The sequence below is a fragment of the Ranitomeya variabilis genome, chromosome 1 (assembly GCF_051348905.1).
Source record: "Ranitomeya variabilis isolate aRanVar5 chromosome 1, aRanVar5.hap1, whole genome shotgun sequence".
In the NCBI taxonomy this organism is placed as follows: Eukaryota; Metazoa; Chordata; class Amphibia; order Anura; family Dendrobatidae; genus Ranitomeya; species Ranitomeya variabilis.
In genome coordinates this window covers 1008365143-1008380007 of record NC_135232.1, presented here as the reverse complement: position 1 = coordinate 1008380007, position 14865 = coordinate 1008365143, and the positions used below count along the sequence as shown (strand labels likewise).

General features: G+C 42.9%; 1 protein-coding gene and 1 long non-coding RNA gene across 2 annotated transcripts in view; one reads left to right on the top strand and one right to left on the bottom strand.

Moving 5' to 3' along the window:
• Window positions 1–14865, top strand: part of GLRA3 (glycine receptor alpha 3) — a 443610-nt gene that overhangs the window by 183113 nt on the left and 245632 nt on the right. Inside the window, exons 2-3 of the mRNA XM_077279517.1 lie at window positions 1480–1607; window positions 10155–10222. Of these exons, the coding sequence (XP_077135632.1) occupies window positions 1480–1607; window positions 10155–10222 (196 nt within the window). The remainder of the gene's footprint in view (window positions 1–1479; window positions 1608–10154; window positions 10223–14865) is intronic.
• The window catches only part of LOC143792982 (uncharacterized), a 33388-nt gene that overhangs the window by 2295 nt on the left and 16228 nt on the right, over window positions 1–14865 (bottom strand). The window contains exons 3-4 of the long non-coding RNA XR_013220014.1: window positions 7924–8006; window positions 7175–7280 (exon numbers count right to left, since the gene is read on the bottom strand). This is a non-coding gene — a long non-coding RNA (uncharacterized LOC143792982). The remainder of the gene's footprint in view (window positions 1–7174; window positions 7281–7923; window positions 8007–14865) is intronic.

The following is a 14865-nucleotide window of genomic DNA, read 5'->3' as shown; positions in this document are numbered from 1 at the left end:
GAAACCATAAATGCAGATTTGAACAGAAATCTAAGGACAATGTTTGGATTTACATTGGACTCATAAAACAATGAATACTCAGTATTTGTTTGTTCTCTGATAAAGTCACTATAATGTGCAAATAACCAAAACGCAGTTTCCAAGAAAAAGCCATCCCAGTACCTCAATAAATTTTCATTTTTCTTTATTGCTAATGGTTTACCATGACATAGAGGAGCCATAATACTGCAGTGTCTGATGTCTCCTACTCCTACATTGATTATAAGCACTTCACCTTCATATTAAATGGTGTAACTTTTTTTAGCAGTGCAGTGGTTAACCTGCTCAGTTGAGAGCTCCTGAAATGTTAAGGCTCCTGGAGTGTTAAGGCTCCATCTCCTATATAATCTGGGACCTGGCTAGCACTCATTGTCAAAGCAAGCTTTTGCTGCAAGGCTGAAGTTGTTGGTGGTTGTTGTTGGAGAAGGCATTCAGTGGATTTATCTGTGACTGTTGCTAAGATTTGAGTGTGTGATAATTCCTTTTCTTCTGCTACTTTAGTTTAACAACCTCATCCACTCCCCAGTGCATCCCTCTGTTATTTGTGTGAGTATATTTGTATGTTTGGTATTTTTTGCTACCCCTGTTTGTATTACCTTGTTAGCCTGGTTGGAGTATTGTGGTACACTACTACTCCCCTCTTCCCTGGGTGATTGAGTATAGATTGGGTATAGATTGAGGGGGGATTTAGGAACTAAGGCAAAGTAAGTGGTCCCAGCGTCTTCACCATCAGCAATAATCTGGGTAACAGGGCGAGCTGGGGCGCCCCTAGTGGTAGAAACCGGAAAGGAGCCCCAGGTCCCGGGACACCCAACAACAGAGTCATGAGAGTTAATAATTTAAAAACATGGTACAATGGTCCACATGATCTTACGCGCTTCAAGCGCAAGTCACTCTCAGTCATATAATATGTCATAGAATATGACTAAGAGCGACTTGTATTCAAAACATTCTGTACTGTGTTTTAAATGATTGACAATAAAAAAAGTTTTTATGAGGTGCTGTAATGACTTTTTCTTGAAAATATTTCCAAGGTTGAATTCAACAAGTTTTTTTTTCCAAGCACTCTGCAAACGAGGGGAATTTATTGGTCAAAGGAAAGAAGAAAACTAAGCTCCATAAATGGTGAAATATTCTGTGAACTAAAAGGAGAGTGCAGAGAGTCAATTTTTGTATTGAGACTATTTTATATATGTCTCTGCATCTAACGTTGGGTCTGACAATGATTGAAATTTAGTATAACACACTGCAGAACATATTGGTGTCATATAAGATATAATGAATGATGAATCCTTCTCTTTCCTAACAAGTTTAAAGTATAAATTATTATATATGATTTTCATTAGTACCAGGTGCACTTGAAAATAGTGAACACCCTTATTTTTAATGACTTGCTGAAATATTTACTAATTTTAATAAAATTTGCACTTTATCTTCTAGTTTGGTTGCCACCAAGGAAACAGACAGTGCCCGATCCCGTAGTTCACCAATGTCACCATCTGATTTTCTGGACAAACTTATGGGTAGAACTTCTGGATATGATGCTAGAATAAGACCTAACTTCAAAGGTAATACATTTTTAAATTGAGCAAAAGCAAAAGAAATTCACCTGCACTGCTTTAATTAGAATGTTGACACTGTGAGTTTCAAAGCTCTTCCAGGTGCCTACATTGGTTTGTTCCACAAATGTTATTAAAGGGTTTGTCTAGGGTTTTCTCTTTTACTATAGGCTTAACAGAAGCAACAACCTGCTTGTTCTACCTGGCATGGGCTGAGAATGGTCACCGACAGCTCCTGCTGCAAGATTCAGCTGCTCCACATCAAACGAGCAGCTTTTCTTTTTCTGGGCTGCTCTGTCAACGGGATGGGATTGCTGACATCATGGTGATAGACATTCATCTCTCTACAGTTAAGCAAGTGGAAGCCAGCTGTCAATCAACATGGCAATGGCAATCACACCCCGTCAGCATAGGAGAGCGGAAGAGAAAACACTGCTCTGTCAAGGCAATGTCAGTAGAAGGCTTTGGTGATGCTATGCTACTGTTTGCCACAAGCCCATGCTACTTTGCCAAACAAAAAAGAGACACAATAGCATGACTTAACAAAATCAGTTGCCTTTATTATTCACAAACTATACTGCACAGTAATCAAAGGAGAGATACCCCATGACCTTTGCTTTTTTCATAGTGAAATAATTTTTTCATTTATTTCATTGCTAAAGAAATTATAAAAGCAGTCAAACCAAAAGATGAATAATAATCTTACAATATTTGAGGAAGTTTTCTACTAGTTTTTCAAAGTTGCCAAAGGAAAGGGATTGTTGTAAAAATAAAAGATTAGAGGGGTATTCCAGAAATAGAATATTATCACCACTAAACAGAATAGAACATGTAGTGGTCTAACCACTGAGAACAATTGTCAGAGTTGAGAACAGATACTGTATTTTTTGGACTATAAGATGCACTTTTGTTCCCCAAAATTTGGGGGGAAAGTGGGGGGTGCATCTTATAATCCGAATCTGTGTGCTGTGCTGTAGAGGAGGGGGAGCGGCTCTGGAGTGGTGTCAGGGGGCTGGGCTGGGCTGCCTGCGGGCTGCTGAGACAGCAGGAGGTTCTGTGCTCCCGCTCATTAGCCTCATGTAATATTCACTGCACCTGCTGTCCATCACCTCGGTGCTGAACCTGTGCCGAGTTGATTCACAGGGGAGCAGCGAATATTACATGTGCCTGCACTCTCCCCCCACTCCCATCATAGATATGGCCCCCGCTCACTCTTATATACCCCTCCATGCTGCTGGCAGGCACATGCTTCCCCCTCCCTGTGATGCTGGCAGGCACATGATAAAATAACAAACACTTAACTCACCTTCCCTTGATGGCTCCATGCTCACAGCTCCTCAGTTGCTTCCTGTGTCTGTGCTGACATCTGATCATGTGATCGGCACAGCACAGTGATGACATCACTGTGTGCCCAGGTCACATGATCCGATGCCTAGGAAACAGGAAGCACAACCGAGGAGCTGTGAGCATGGAGCCATCAGGGAAAGGTGAGTTAAGTGTTTGTTATTTTATCATGTGCCTGCCAGCAGCACAGGGGGGAGCATGTGTCTGCCAGCAGCACAGGGGGGGCATGTGCCTGCCAGCAGCACAGGGGGCACGTGTCTGGCAGCAGCACAGGGGGGCATGTGTCTGCCAGCAGCACAGGGGTGCATGTGTCTGCCAGCAGCACAGGGGTGCATGTGTCTGCCAGAAGCACAGGGGGGGGCATGTGTCTGCCAGCAGCACAGGGGGGCATGTGTCTGCCAGCAGCACAGGGGGGATGTGTCTGCTAGCAGCACAGGGGGGCATGTGTCTGCCAGCAGCACAGGGGGGCATGTGTCTGCCAGCAGCACAGGGGGAGCATGTGTCTGCCAGCAGCACAGGGGGCATGTGTCTGCCAGCAGCACAGGGGGGCATTTGTCTGCCAGCAGCACAGGGGGGGCATATGCCTGCCAGCAGCACAGGGGGGGCATATGCCTGCCAGCAGCACAGGGGGCATGTGTCTGCCAGCAGCACAGGGGGAGCATGTGTCTGCCAGCAGCACAGGGGAGGGACATGTGCCTGCCAGCAGCACAGGGGGGCATGTGTCTGCCAGCAGCACAGGGGGAGCATGTGTCTGCCAGCAGCAGGGGGCATGTGCCTGCCAGCAGCAGAGGGGGGAAGCATGTGTCTGCCAGCAGCAGGGGGAAGCATGTGTCTGCCAGCAGCAGGGGGGTGGCATGTGCCTGCCAGCAGCACAGGGGGGCATGTTTCTGCCAGCAGCACAGGGGGGCATGTGTCTGCCAGCAGCACAGGGGGGAATGTGTCTGCCAGCAGCACAGGGGGGCATGTGTCTGCCAGCAGCACAGGGGGGGCATGTGTCTGCCAGCAGCACAGGGGGCATATAGTGACCGGGGGGATGTACCTGTCAGCAGCACATGGGGCATATTGTGACTGGGGTGGTATTTATCAGTTTAAAACGAATCTATCAGATCCAATTATGCTTTTATACTGCCATCATGAATTTTTATAGACGGTTACTTAGGTATTCCAGCAATGTTTATTGTGTTTTTGAGCTGCATGAAGTGGAAAAAAAGAAACTTGTATACATCAGCTCACTGTATGCTAATGAACTAGGAATAGTCTGGTGAGGCATTTAATCCCTGAGGCTAGTCCATGTTCAGTAGCTAAAGGTCAATGGTCTAATGTGTATGAAGGTGCGAGCGGATGGATGGATGTGGGAGATATCGCACGTGTCCAATGGTGAACTGCCAATTGCATTATTCTCCCATAGATAAGCCGCTGGCAGTCATATCAGTAGGCAAACAAATAAAGTTGCACTTTGTAGTGCTAAAGAAAGTAAATATGAAATATATGAAATATGAATAGCATTACTGCTCTAGATAATAAGAAAAATAGAGATAGTTAGCGCATAATTTGGCCAATTCATGTGTGCCCAGCAGTTAATGACAAGGCCATCACTGGTTTTCTGGGAACCTACATGTCTAGTGTGAACACCTCTTAAGCTGAAGCCTAAATTTATGGATAGGTGTGAATACCTGTCTTAAGGTACCGTTACACTAAACGACTTACCAACGATCACGACCAGCGATACGACCTGGCTGTGATCGTTGGTAAGTCGTTGTGTGGTCGCTGGGGAGCTGTCACACAGACAGCTCTCTCCAGCGACCAACGATCAGGGAAACGACTTCGGCATCGTTGAAACTGTCTTCAACGATGCCGAAGTCCCCCTGCAGCACTCGGGTAACCAGGGTAAACATCGGGTTACTGCTGCTCAGAGCTTTCTGCACTGAATGTGTCAGCGCCGGCAAAGCAGAGCACAGCGGTGATGTCACCGCTGTGCTCTGCTTTACGGCCGGCGCTGACACAGTCAGTGCAGGAAGCGCTGAGCAGCAGCGCGTAACCCTGTGGACACCGGGGGACGTGACAGACATCAGAATGTGAGTATGTACTGTTTTTTTTTTTTACTTTTACAATGGTAACCAGGGTAAATATCGGGTTACTAAGCGTGGCCCTGCGCTTAGTAACCCGATATTTACCCTGGTTACAAGTGAACACATCGCTGGATAGGCGTCACACACGCCGATCCAGCGATGACAGCGGGTGATCAGCGACGAAATAAAGTTCTGGACTTCTAGTTCTGACCAGCGATATCACAGCGGGATCCAGATCGCTGCTGCGTGTCAAACACAACGAGATCGCTATCCAGGACGCTGCAACGTCACAGATCATCGTTGTTCTCGCTGCAAAGTCGCTTAGTGTGAAGGTACCTTTAGGCTAAAGCCTGAATTTATGGGTAGGTAGGATCATGCTGCAATTAAAACAGTCACAGGCTGGAGGGCAGAGTGCTCGGTCAGAGAGCTAATATACAAATAACAAAAAACTGACTGGCATTTCCAAATCATTTGGAAGTGCCAGTCAGTTTTTTGTTATGTGTCAGGAGGCAATATACTCACACATTACACATACTCATACAATACACACGAGCACTCGGCCGGAAAAGCATTCTTGTGTATGGGAGAGTCATCGTTTGGCCAACAGCCATCTCAAGTGTATAGCCAGCCTGAAAGCATCAAGAGACCTGTCAGGTTTCCTTTATAAAATTTGGCATAAGCTCCAGTGGATCAAGAGCAATTGAGTCGGAACACATTGTTGTCTGTATTATACTAACGTAACAGGATGTTGCTCTGTAAACCCAAACTAAAATCTAAGTATTGATATTGGACTAATCGATTCAATGGATTGATAATTCCATTGAATGTTTGTTAGTAAGCATTTCCAGTATCAGGAAATAAGAACTGCCTCGTAGCTCGAATTTTTTTTAATTACTTGCTTAGGCAGGAAGGTCCTAGATGTTTTATATAAATTGCCCAATTAAACATAACAGCATAATTTCCATTTTATAACATTTTATGAGGTCAGTTAAGTAAGCTATACAATCTTCAACCACAGAGGAATATTATGTACCCGCACAAATGACCATAGTAGGAAAGTCAATTGACTCTTAGGTTTCATAATAAAGCTCTGAAAATAATGCTGCCGTTGTCACTAATGCTAATATCTTCTGTAATCTCTGAGCATCACATTATTACTGCAGTCACTTCTTTTATTGCTTTGTCCTCATGCATATTAAATAGCTCAGCAATAAAATTCACTTTCCTCGATTGCTAGAAATAGGGCAAGCGAAGGACTAGAATATATTCCATCTCTTCAAAGATTTGCTTTGTAAGTTTACAGACACTCCCTGACAATCTAATTTATTTTATGAAAATGTTTCCCCATTTGGAAACCAGAACAATAGCTTGATTAAGGGTTCCAGAAAACCCATTACATGAATACAATATAAAATATATGCCTACAGCGTTTTGATATGAAAGTGAAGTTTTATATAAAATGCATTTTAATCATACCCCGCTACTGAAGAATTGTTCCATTTCTTCATTATTTTGTGATCTTTGGATAGTAAGTGGTCAACCCATTTGGAACACGCACCTGCAGCCAGCATATTTCCAGTGCTGTCAGAATAGTGTTTACACACAAATCAATATAATGTAGTGATGTCACAAATGCAGGGTTGTTTTTAGAGAATTTTGCTTACATAGTAAATATTAACTGAACCCATAAGAGAATCTCTTATCACACAATGGGGCAAATTTTGTCCACATTTTAGATACAAAGTTGCAAACTTAAACTAAACAGTAAAATCTTCCAGATTCATCACAGTAGCTGATGCATGCAGTAAATTATTTTTTGGATGGAGATTGTGCACCCTTTCTGCTATAATACACCCCCTTTCCAATGAGGCAATACCTCATTGTTGGGAAAGGCACAACATTTTTTAAAAACTCATAAAAAATGTAGTGCGATTCATGAAAGACAGATTTTGTTTATCTAAACTGGCCTAGAATTCCTCTTGCATTTATCTTTTTGAATCTCACCCATTGTGTGCTGAGACCCTTTTTTTTATACATTATCATGCACTTGAATATGTAAGCAATACAACTAGCAACAGAAGAAAAACTAAAAGTAGAACACAAAAACACCAAATCACATAATAAGGAAGAGATGTTAAAATCAATGTAACTGTTAGCACTCACCTAGTGAGGTGGATTCATGAAACCATAAGTCATCATGGATGTGGAACAAGGGAAACAGCACACCAGTCTGGAAGGCACTTGGACCGTCAGGAACTCAGAAAATGGGCTGGACAGTAGAAAAGCAGTTTTAAAAAATGCCCTCCTACTATATACAACAGATTTATTTAGTACTCATAAAAGGAGGGACTTCTTACAATAGGGTGTAGGGAATGCTTCTCACTTGGGGGTGTAGGGAGGCAAGACAGGAAGTGTTTCCATTTAAACGACTGTGTTGGTTTATTGCTGCTTCATAAACCATTCATAAACAAAGGAAACATAAAAGGCCTTGAGTGAAGGCAAAACAAAGAAAACAGTTCTTTGGACAAAGTCCCTTGTCAGCCAGTCCTGGTCACACAGGCTGGATAGCATCCAGTACACTAGCTCAGTCTGGATATCCCACACATGAGGCCTTCTCCCTCCACAAACATCCATGTGCCAAACAACCGACTCAATTTTAACAGATTAACTACACCCAAAGGTGAGGTATGTGGGCAGCCAGAGCCTCCCATCTCTCAGGCTGCCCATAAAACCTGGCCCAGATACGCCAAACAATCCTCTTATTGCTATGTGCGCTAGAAACCAGGATTACATCACAGATGACAACCATCTCTGTGATTCATACAACTAGCTCCCCAGTAGCTGCCCTACAAGGAATTAATTAAGGATAAGGTAGATAGTCTAGCCCTATTTAGGCCTATAATTTACCGTACCTTGCTACAGAGGTTGGCACTCTAGGATTGCAATACGGCAACCCCACTCATCATCGTCTAGCCATCATTGACACTTATGCAGCCTAAATATGTAACATAGAAAAATGAATAAATTATTGTGAAGACAAGAAAGCAATATTCAACACATAGGCCGAGGGCCATTAAGATGGACACAGGCAGAATATTTTTGCACTGACTGGCTATCAGAGGATATATATATATATATATATATATATATATATATATATATATATATATATATATATATATATATATATATATATATATATATATATATTATATATATATATATATATATATATATATATATATATATATATATATATATATATATATATATATATATATATATATACACAGCTCTGGCAAAAATTAAGAGACCCCCACATCAAAACCCTGTCATGGGCAGCCCAATCTCCAAACCAGAACCCCATTGAAAACCTCTGGAATGTAATCAAGAAGACGATGGATAGTCACAAGCCATCAAACAGAGAAGAACTGCTTACATTTTTGCACCAGGAGCAGTGTGAAAGACTGGTGGAAAGCATGCCAAGACGCATGAAAGCTGTGATTAAAAATCACGGTTATTCCACAAAATATTGATTTCTGAACTCTCCCTGAGTTAAAACATTAGTATTGTTGTTTCTAAATTATTATGAACTTGTTTTCTTTGCATTATTTGAGGTCTGAAAGCACTGTTTTTTTGTTATTTTGACCATTTCTCCTTTTCAGAAAAAAGATAAAAAATTAATTGCTTGGAAATTTGATGACGTAGTCAGTATTTTATAGATTCAAAGTACAATTTACATTTTACTCAAAAATATACCTATAAAGAGAAAAATCAGACAAACTGAACTTTTGCAATGGTCTCATAATTTTTGTCAGAGCTGTATGTTCAGTCCATTTGTACATGAGGGGAAAATGGTAACAGAATACAATGCTACAATTGCCATATAGAGCCAGTGCTCTTCCCTTCATTCTCAGATGCAGCATAGATAAGCCTATAACCAGTGATGCTAAGATGTTTAATGTTTAAAATAACCTCCTCCAACAATGTGCTTAAGCTAGGGGAGCCCCATCAACATATAATCTACACTACCGTTTAAAAGTTTAGGATCACCCAGACAATTTTGCATTTTCCATGAAAACTCATACTTTTATTAATCAAATGAGTTGCCAAATGAATTGAAAATGTAGTCCAGACATTGACAAGGTTCGAAAAAAAAGATTTTTATGTGAAATAATAATTTTCTTTTTCAAACTTTGCATTCGTCAAAGAATGCTCCCTTTGCAGCAATTACAGCAGAGCAGACCTTTGGCATTCTAGCAGTTAATTTGCTGAGGTAATCTGGAGAAATTTCACCCCATGTGTCCAGAAGCCCCTCTCACAAGTTGGTTTTGGCTTGATCGGCACTTATCGTCGCAATTGTCAAGGTCTGCCGCAATATCAGAATCCAAAAAACATGCGGATCGCCATTTTTCAGGTTCCCAATACTATAGCAAAAGTATTGGGGAAAAAACGGAGGTCTGCAAAACCGGAAGTCACAGAGCACCGCAAAAACAACCTTCCGTTGTTTTTGCGGCCCCATTGATTTACAATAGGGGCCGTGTCCATAAGCTGTGAAAAATATTGAGCACGCTCGATATTTTTGCATGGCCGTAAATACGGCCCTCACGGCCATATGGTGCATGGTGCACCGTTAAATTATTGTGGCCTGTTTTTGCGGCCCCATAGAAATGCATTGGCGCCGCAAAAACGGGCCGAAAATACACGGCAACTGTAAAACCAGCCTAAGATCTGATTCTGAGTACAACAAAAGATGGCAGCCATGGGTAAGGGAACAACGCTTGGCACCATTGAGCTGCCAGCACCATAATGTTTACTCCTTGTAGGCCATAGGCCTGCTTGTGGCCTACATGATAGCATGTAGTGGGTATAGGCAAAAAACCTATGGGCTACAAAAAGACTCAACTGTGCTTGCCTCTTCTTGACACCAACAGAGTTCAAAGCAGTGCACGTATGGAGAACTAGGACACCCAGCCAGAAGTTCAGGATATGTGCACTGTGATGCCAGATTTCAATTGTAGTAAATGTTTTTACAATAACATTAATAGCAAAACAATATTAGACCATGCTAAACCACTGAACAGTTTATGTATTTTATACATTTATGGTATGATTCACCATCAGTGTATTCTTTTTTTTTCAGGACCTCCAGTAAATGTTACCTGCAACATATTTGTTAACAGTTTTGGATCAATAGCAGAAACCACCATGGTATGTACATGATAGTGATAAGAATTTTTGCGCTAACAGTGATCTAATCATTACTATCTGATATTTACCTCAATCAGATACTTTGCATGCTTAATTATGAGTGGAAAAAGTGTTCTATGAGCTGTTTTAGAAATTACTATACAGCATGGTGCAGACAGCTTTCCAGAGTTGAAGAGTTTTTGAAGTGGAAACACTTATTTTTGGGTGAATTCTGACTTATATACAAACTGAGACTATTTGCTGAGCTTTGGATGCAGAAACTGAGTAGAATTTCAAGTTTTTACAGAGTTTTGAGTTTTAGAGGATGATTTGGAGAGTTTCCACTCATTTCTGTTCCAAAACCCTGTGTAAAAATCTTCTGTGTAAACAAGGCGAGAAGCTCTCCAAATCTTCCTCAAAACCTCCGATCTCTTCAAAGATTTGAAAGCTCTTCTCAGTTTCTTCAATGAAAGCTCAGCATGAAAACTAAAGGTATGCTTACATAGACCAAACGGTGGCATGAGATGACCGCTGATCAGCAAACGTCTACTGATCCGCAAACCAAAGCAAATGATGCCCACTGAGCTACCTATGCATAGCATAGGCTGCCATGGTTCTCAGCAGCAGGAGTGTTAATTACACAGGACAATGGGACGCCAAGAACAATGATCTTTTATAAAAGAAAAAGAAAAAAGAGGTACGGCAATACCTTCCACTTGGAGACCTTCAGCCTCTGTGCACATCAAGTGCTTTCATGCAGAAAAGCAGTCTAAATTCCACCACAAGCTACCGGGTGCTCCTCCAGAAATCACATGAAAATCAGTGCATTGCATAAGAAAGGAAGGAGGGCACTCACCGATCTGAAGCTTGACTTTGCTTTATTAAATGTTCATTAAAACATCATGGCCGGGAGAGTAAACAAGGAGCTCCTGTGAGCAGTGTGAAGACGACAGCTGTTTCACGCTCTCACTGCGCTTCCACGGGTCTGTATGTGGAAGGACGCCGGGAGGGAAGATCATATGCTCCGGCCATGGCATACTCCTCTAATTCCCGGTTCCTCCCACCTGGCCATGAGATACAAATCACAACAAAACACTAAAACACGATTACACAGTTTTAATCGTGTTTTAGTGTTTTGTTGTGATTTGCATCTCATGGCCAGGTGGGAGGAACAGGGAATGGGAGGAGTATGCCGTGGCCGGAGCATATGATCTTCCCTCCCGGCGCCCTTCCACATACAGACCCGTGGAAGCGCAGTGAGAGCGCGAAACAGCTGTCATCTTCACACTGCTCACAGGAGCTCCTTGTTTACTCTCCCAGCCATGATGTTTTAATGAACATTTAATAAAGCAAAGTCAAGCTTTAGATCGGTGAGTGCCCTCCTTCCTATCTTATGCAATGCAATGATCTTTTATTTTTATGCTGCACTAAAGATCATTTCAAACGTGATAATAATCAGCAGCCTGTTTAACAACACTCATTCGTGATTATCTTGTAAAGTAAATGCCCCTTAGGGTTCACATACCCCTACAATAGAGCTTAATAGGATAAGATTTTTAGGCATTTTTAAAGATGTACAATAACAAATTATATTGTGGTACCGTGTTAGCCAGAAAAATCGATGTGAAAACTTTTCTGCCCAATGATGACAGAAGTATTCTGGGAGTGATACCTTTACTGGCTAACCAGGAAATAATATGTTTGCAAGCTTTCAGAGCACAGTGGCTCCTTCTTCAGGCAAGATTACAAATAGATTAATAAGAAGAAAGCACAACACTTAAAGAATACTACAGTACTACAGTAGGACATTTGTTAGGGGGTGGCAAGTGTGATGAGTCCATAGCTAAGCCAAGGAAATCAAATTAGGCATTCTCTTATAAATGGAGAGGCAGTGGGAATAAGGTTCTAAAGGTACCTTCACACGAAACGACTTTGTAACGATATCACTAGCGATCCGTGATGTTGCAGCGTCCTGGCTAGCGATATCGTTGTGTTTGACACGCAGCAGTGATCAGGATCCTGCTGTGATGTCACTGGTCGCTGAATAAAGTTCAGAACTTTATTTGGTCGTCCGATCGCCGTGTATCGTTGTGTTTGACAGCAAAAGCAACGATACCAGCGATATTTTACACTGGTAACCAGGGTAAACATCGGGTTACTAAGCGCAGGGCCGCGCTTAGTAACCTGATGTTTACCCTGGTTACCAGCGTAAAATGTAAAAAAAACAAACAGTACATACTTACATGCGTCCCCCGGCGTCCGCTTCCCACACTGACTGAGCGCCGCAAAGTGAAAGTGAAAGCACAGCACAGCGGTGACGTCACCGCTGTGCCCTGCTACTGCCGGCGCTCAGTCAGTGCAGGAAGCGGACGCCGGGGGACGCATGTAAGTATGTACTGTTTGTTTTTTTTACATTTTACGCTGGTAACCAGGGTAAACATCAGGTTACTAAGCGCGGCCCTGCGCTTAGCAACCCGATGTTTACCCTGGTTACCCGGGGACCTCGGCATCGTTGGTCGCTGGAGAGCGGTCTGTATGACAGCTCTCCAGCGATCAAACAGCGACGCTGCAGCGATCAGCATCGTTGTCGCTATCGCTGCAGCGTCGCTTCATGTGAAGGTACCTTTAGTTATCTGGTGTCCATCTGCTGGAGGTGCAAATGGTATCCATGTAGTGACTCATAAATCCAGGTGTTAAATTGAGTCCTAGTGTTAAAGAATTTAACATTTTCATTAGTTAGAATTCCCAAATTTTTCTTTCTCTGTCATCTTTAAAAAGACCTTTTAGTATTAAGACTTTTAAATCTGTCATACTGTGTCCAGGTCCAGAGAAATATTTTCCCACCGGTGTGTCCATTTCATTCCTGATTGTGTGTCTGTGTAGATTCATCCTAGTTTGTAGTCTTTGCATAGTTTCCCCAATATAGATACTTCCAGGGCACCTCATACATTGTATCATGTACACCACGTTGGAGGATGTACATGGAAAAGAGTCCATGACCTTATAGTCCAGATTTGTGTTCGGCACGTGGATTATATTTGTTGGTAATATGTGGGGACTAGTGTTGAGCATTCCGATACCGCAAGTATCGGGTATCGGCCGATACTTGCGGGTATCGGAATTCCGATACCGAGATCCGATACTTTTGTGGTATCGGGTATCGGTATCGAAACAACATTAATGTAAAAATGTGTAAAAGAGAGAATTAAAATAAAAAAATATTGCTATACTCACCTCTCCGACGCAGCCTGGACCTCAGCGAGGGAACCGGCAGCGTTGTTTGCTTAAAATTCGCACTTTTCCTTCCTTACGTGAAGTCCCGGCTTGTGATTGGTCGCGTGCCGCCCATGTGGCCGCGACGCGACCAATCACAGCAAGCCGTGAAGTAATTTTAGGTCCTTCAGGATTTTAAAATTGCATTCTGGCTTGTGATTGGTCGCGTCGTGGTCACATGGGCGACGCGACCAATCACAAGCCGTGACGCCACGGGAGGCAGGACAAGCGCGCATTTTAAAATGCGCGCGTGTCCAGCCTCCCGTGACGTCACGGCTTGTGATTGGTCGCGTCGCCCATGTGACCGCGACGCGACCAATCACAAGCCAGAACGTAATTTTAAAATCCTGAAGGACCTAAAATTACGTCACGGCTTGCTGTGATTGGTCGCGTCGCGGCCACATGGGCGGCACGCGACCAATCACAAGCCGGGACTTCACGTAAGGAAGGAAAAGTGCGAATTTTAAGCAAACAACGCTGCCGGTTCCCTCGGTGAGGTACAGGCTGCGTCGGAGAGGTGAGTATAGCAATATTTTTTATTTTAATTCTTTCTTTTACACATTAATATGGATCCCAGGGCCTGAAGGAGAGTTTCCTCTCCTTCAGACCCTGGGAACCATCAGGAATACCGTCCGATACTTGAGTCCCATTGACTTGTATTGGTATCGGGTATCGGTATCGGATTGTATCCGATACTTTGCCGGTATCGGCCGATACTTTCCGATACCGATACTTTCAAGTATCGGACGGTATCGCTCAACACTAGTGGGGACACGTCTTGCATTTTTTATTGTTACAAGGGAATGTGCCAGTTACTGATGGTGATGAGAGGACACTTCTGTCAAGCAGATTCCTTAAGTTAGGGGGCTGTTTGTAGGAGAGAAGTGGTAGTTCTGGAATATGTCTTTTAATTTGTGGTCTCTGTTGAATATGGGTTGGAGATCAGCACTAGAGTTGAGCGACTTTTACTTTTTTCGGATCGAGTTTTGCGTGAGTTTGGGGTGAAATCGGCCGATTATTGCAAAAAGTCAGGGGCCGACTGAAACACGAAACCCAATGCAAGTCAATGGGGAATCAAAGTCGGCAGTGAGTGGAGGACAGGAAAACACCTACAGTGCCCATTTTAATGCCAAAAGCATCAATTCTTATTACTTAAGCTTGTCAACCTTAATTTACTTTATAATAATAGTTAGGCATTGAAAACTGGGGGTCATTTGGCTAAAGTTGTGGGGGGTAGGGCTGGCTCAAGATTTTCGTGGGCCCAGGAAACGCAGAATATGTCACGGCTTTGGAGCAGGGAGAGGTAAGTATTTCAACTTTGCAAGTGCTGTGATCCTGAGCAAGCAGGGGGGGCACACTTGTTGGCACTGGCACAGGGCCCCTCATAGTAC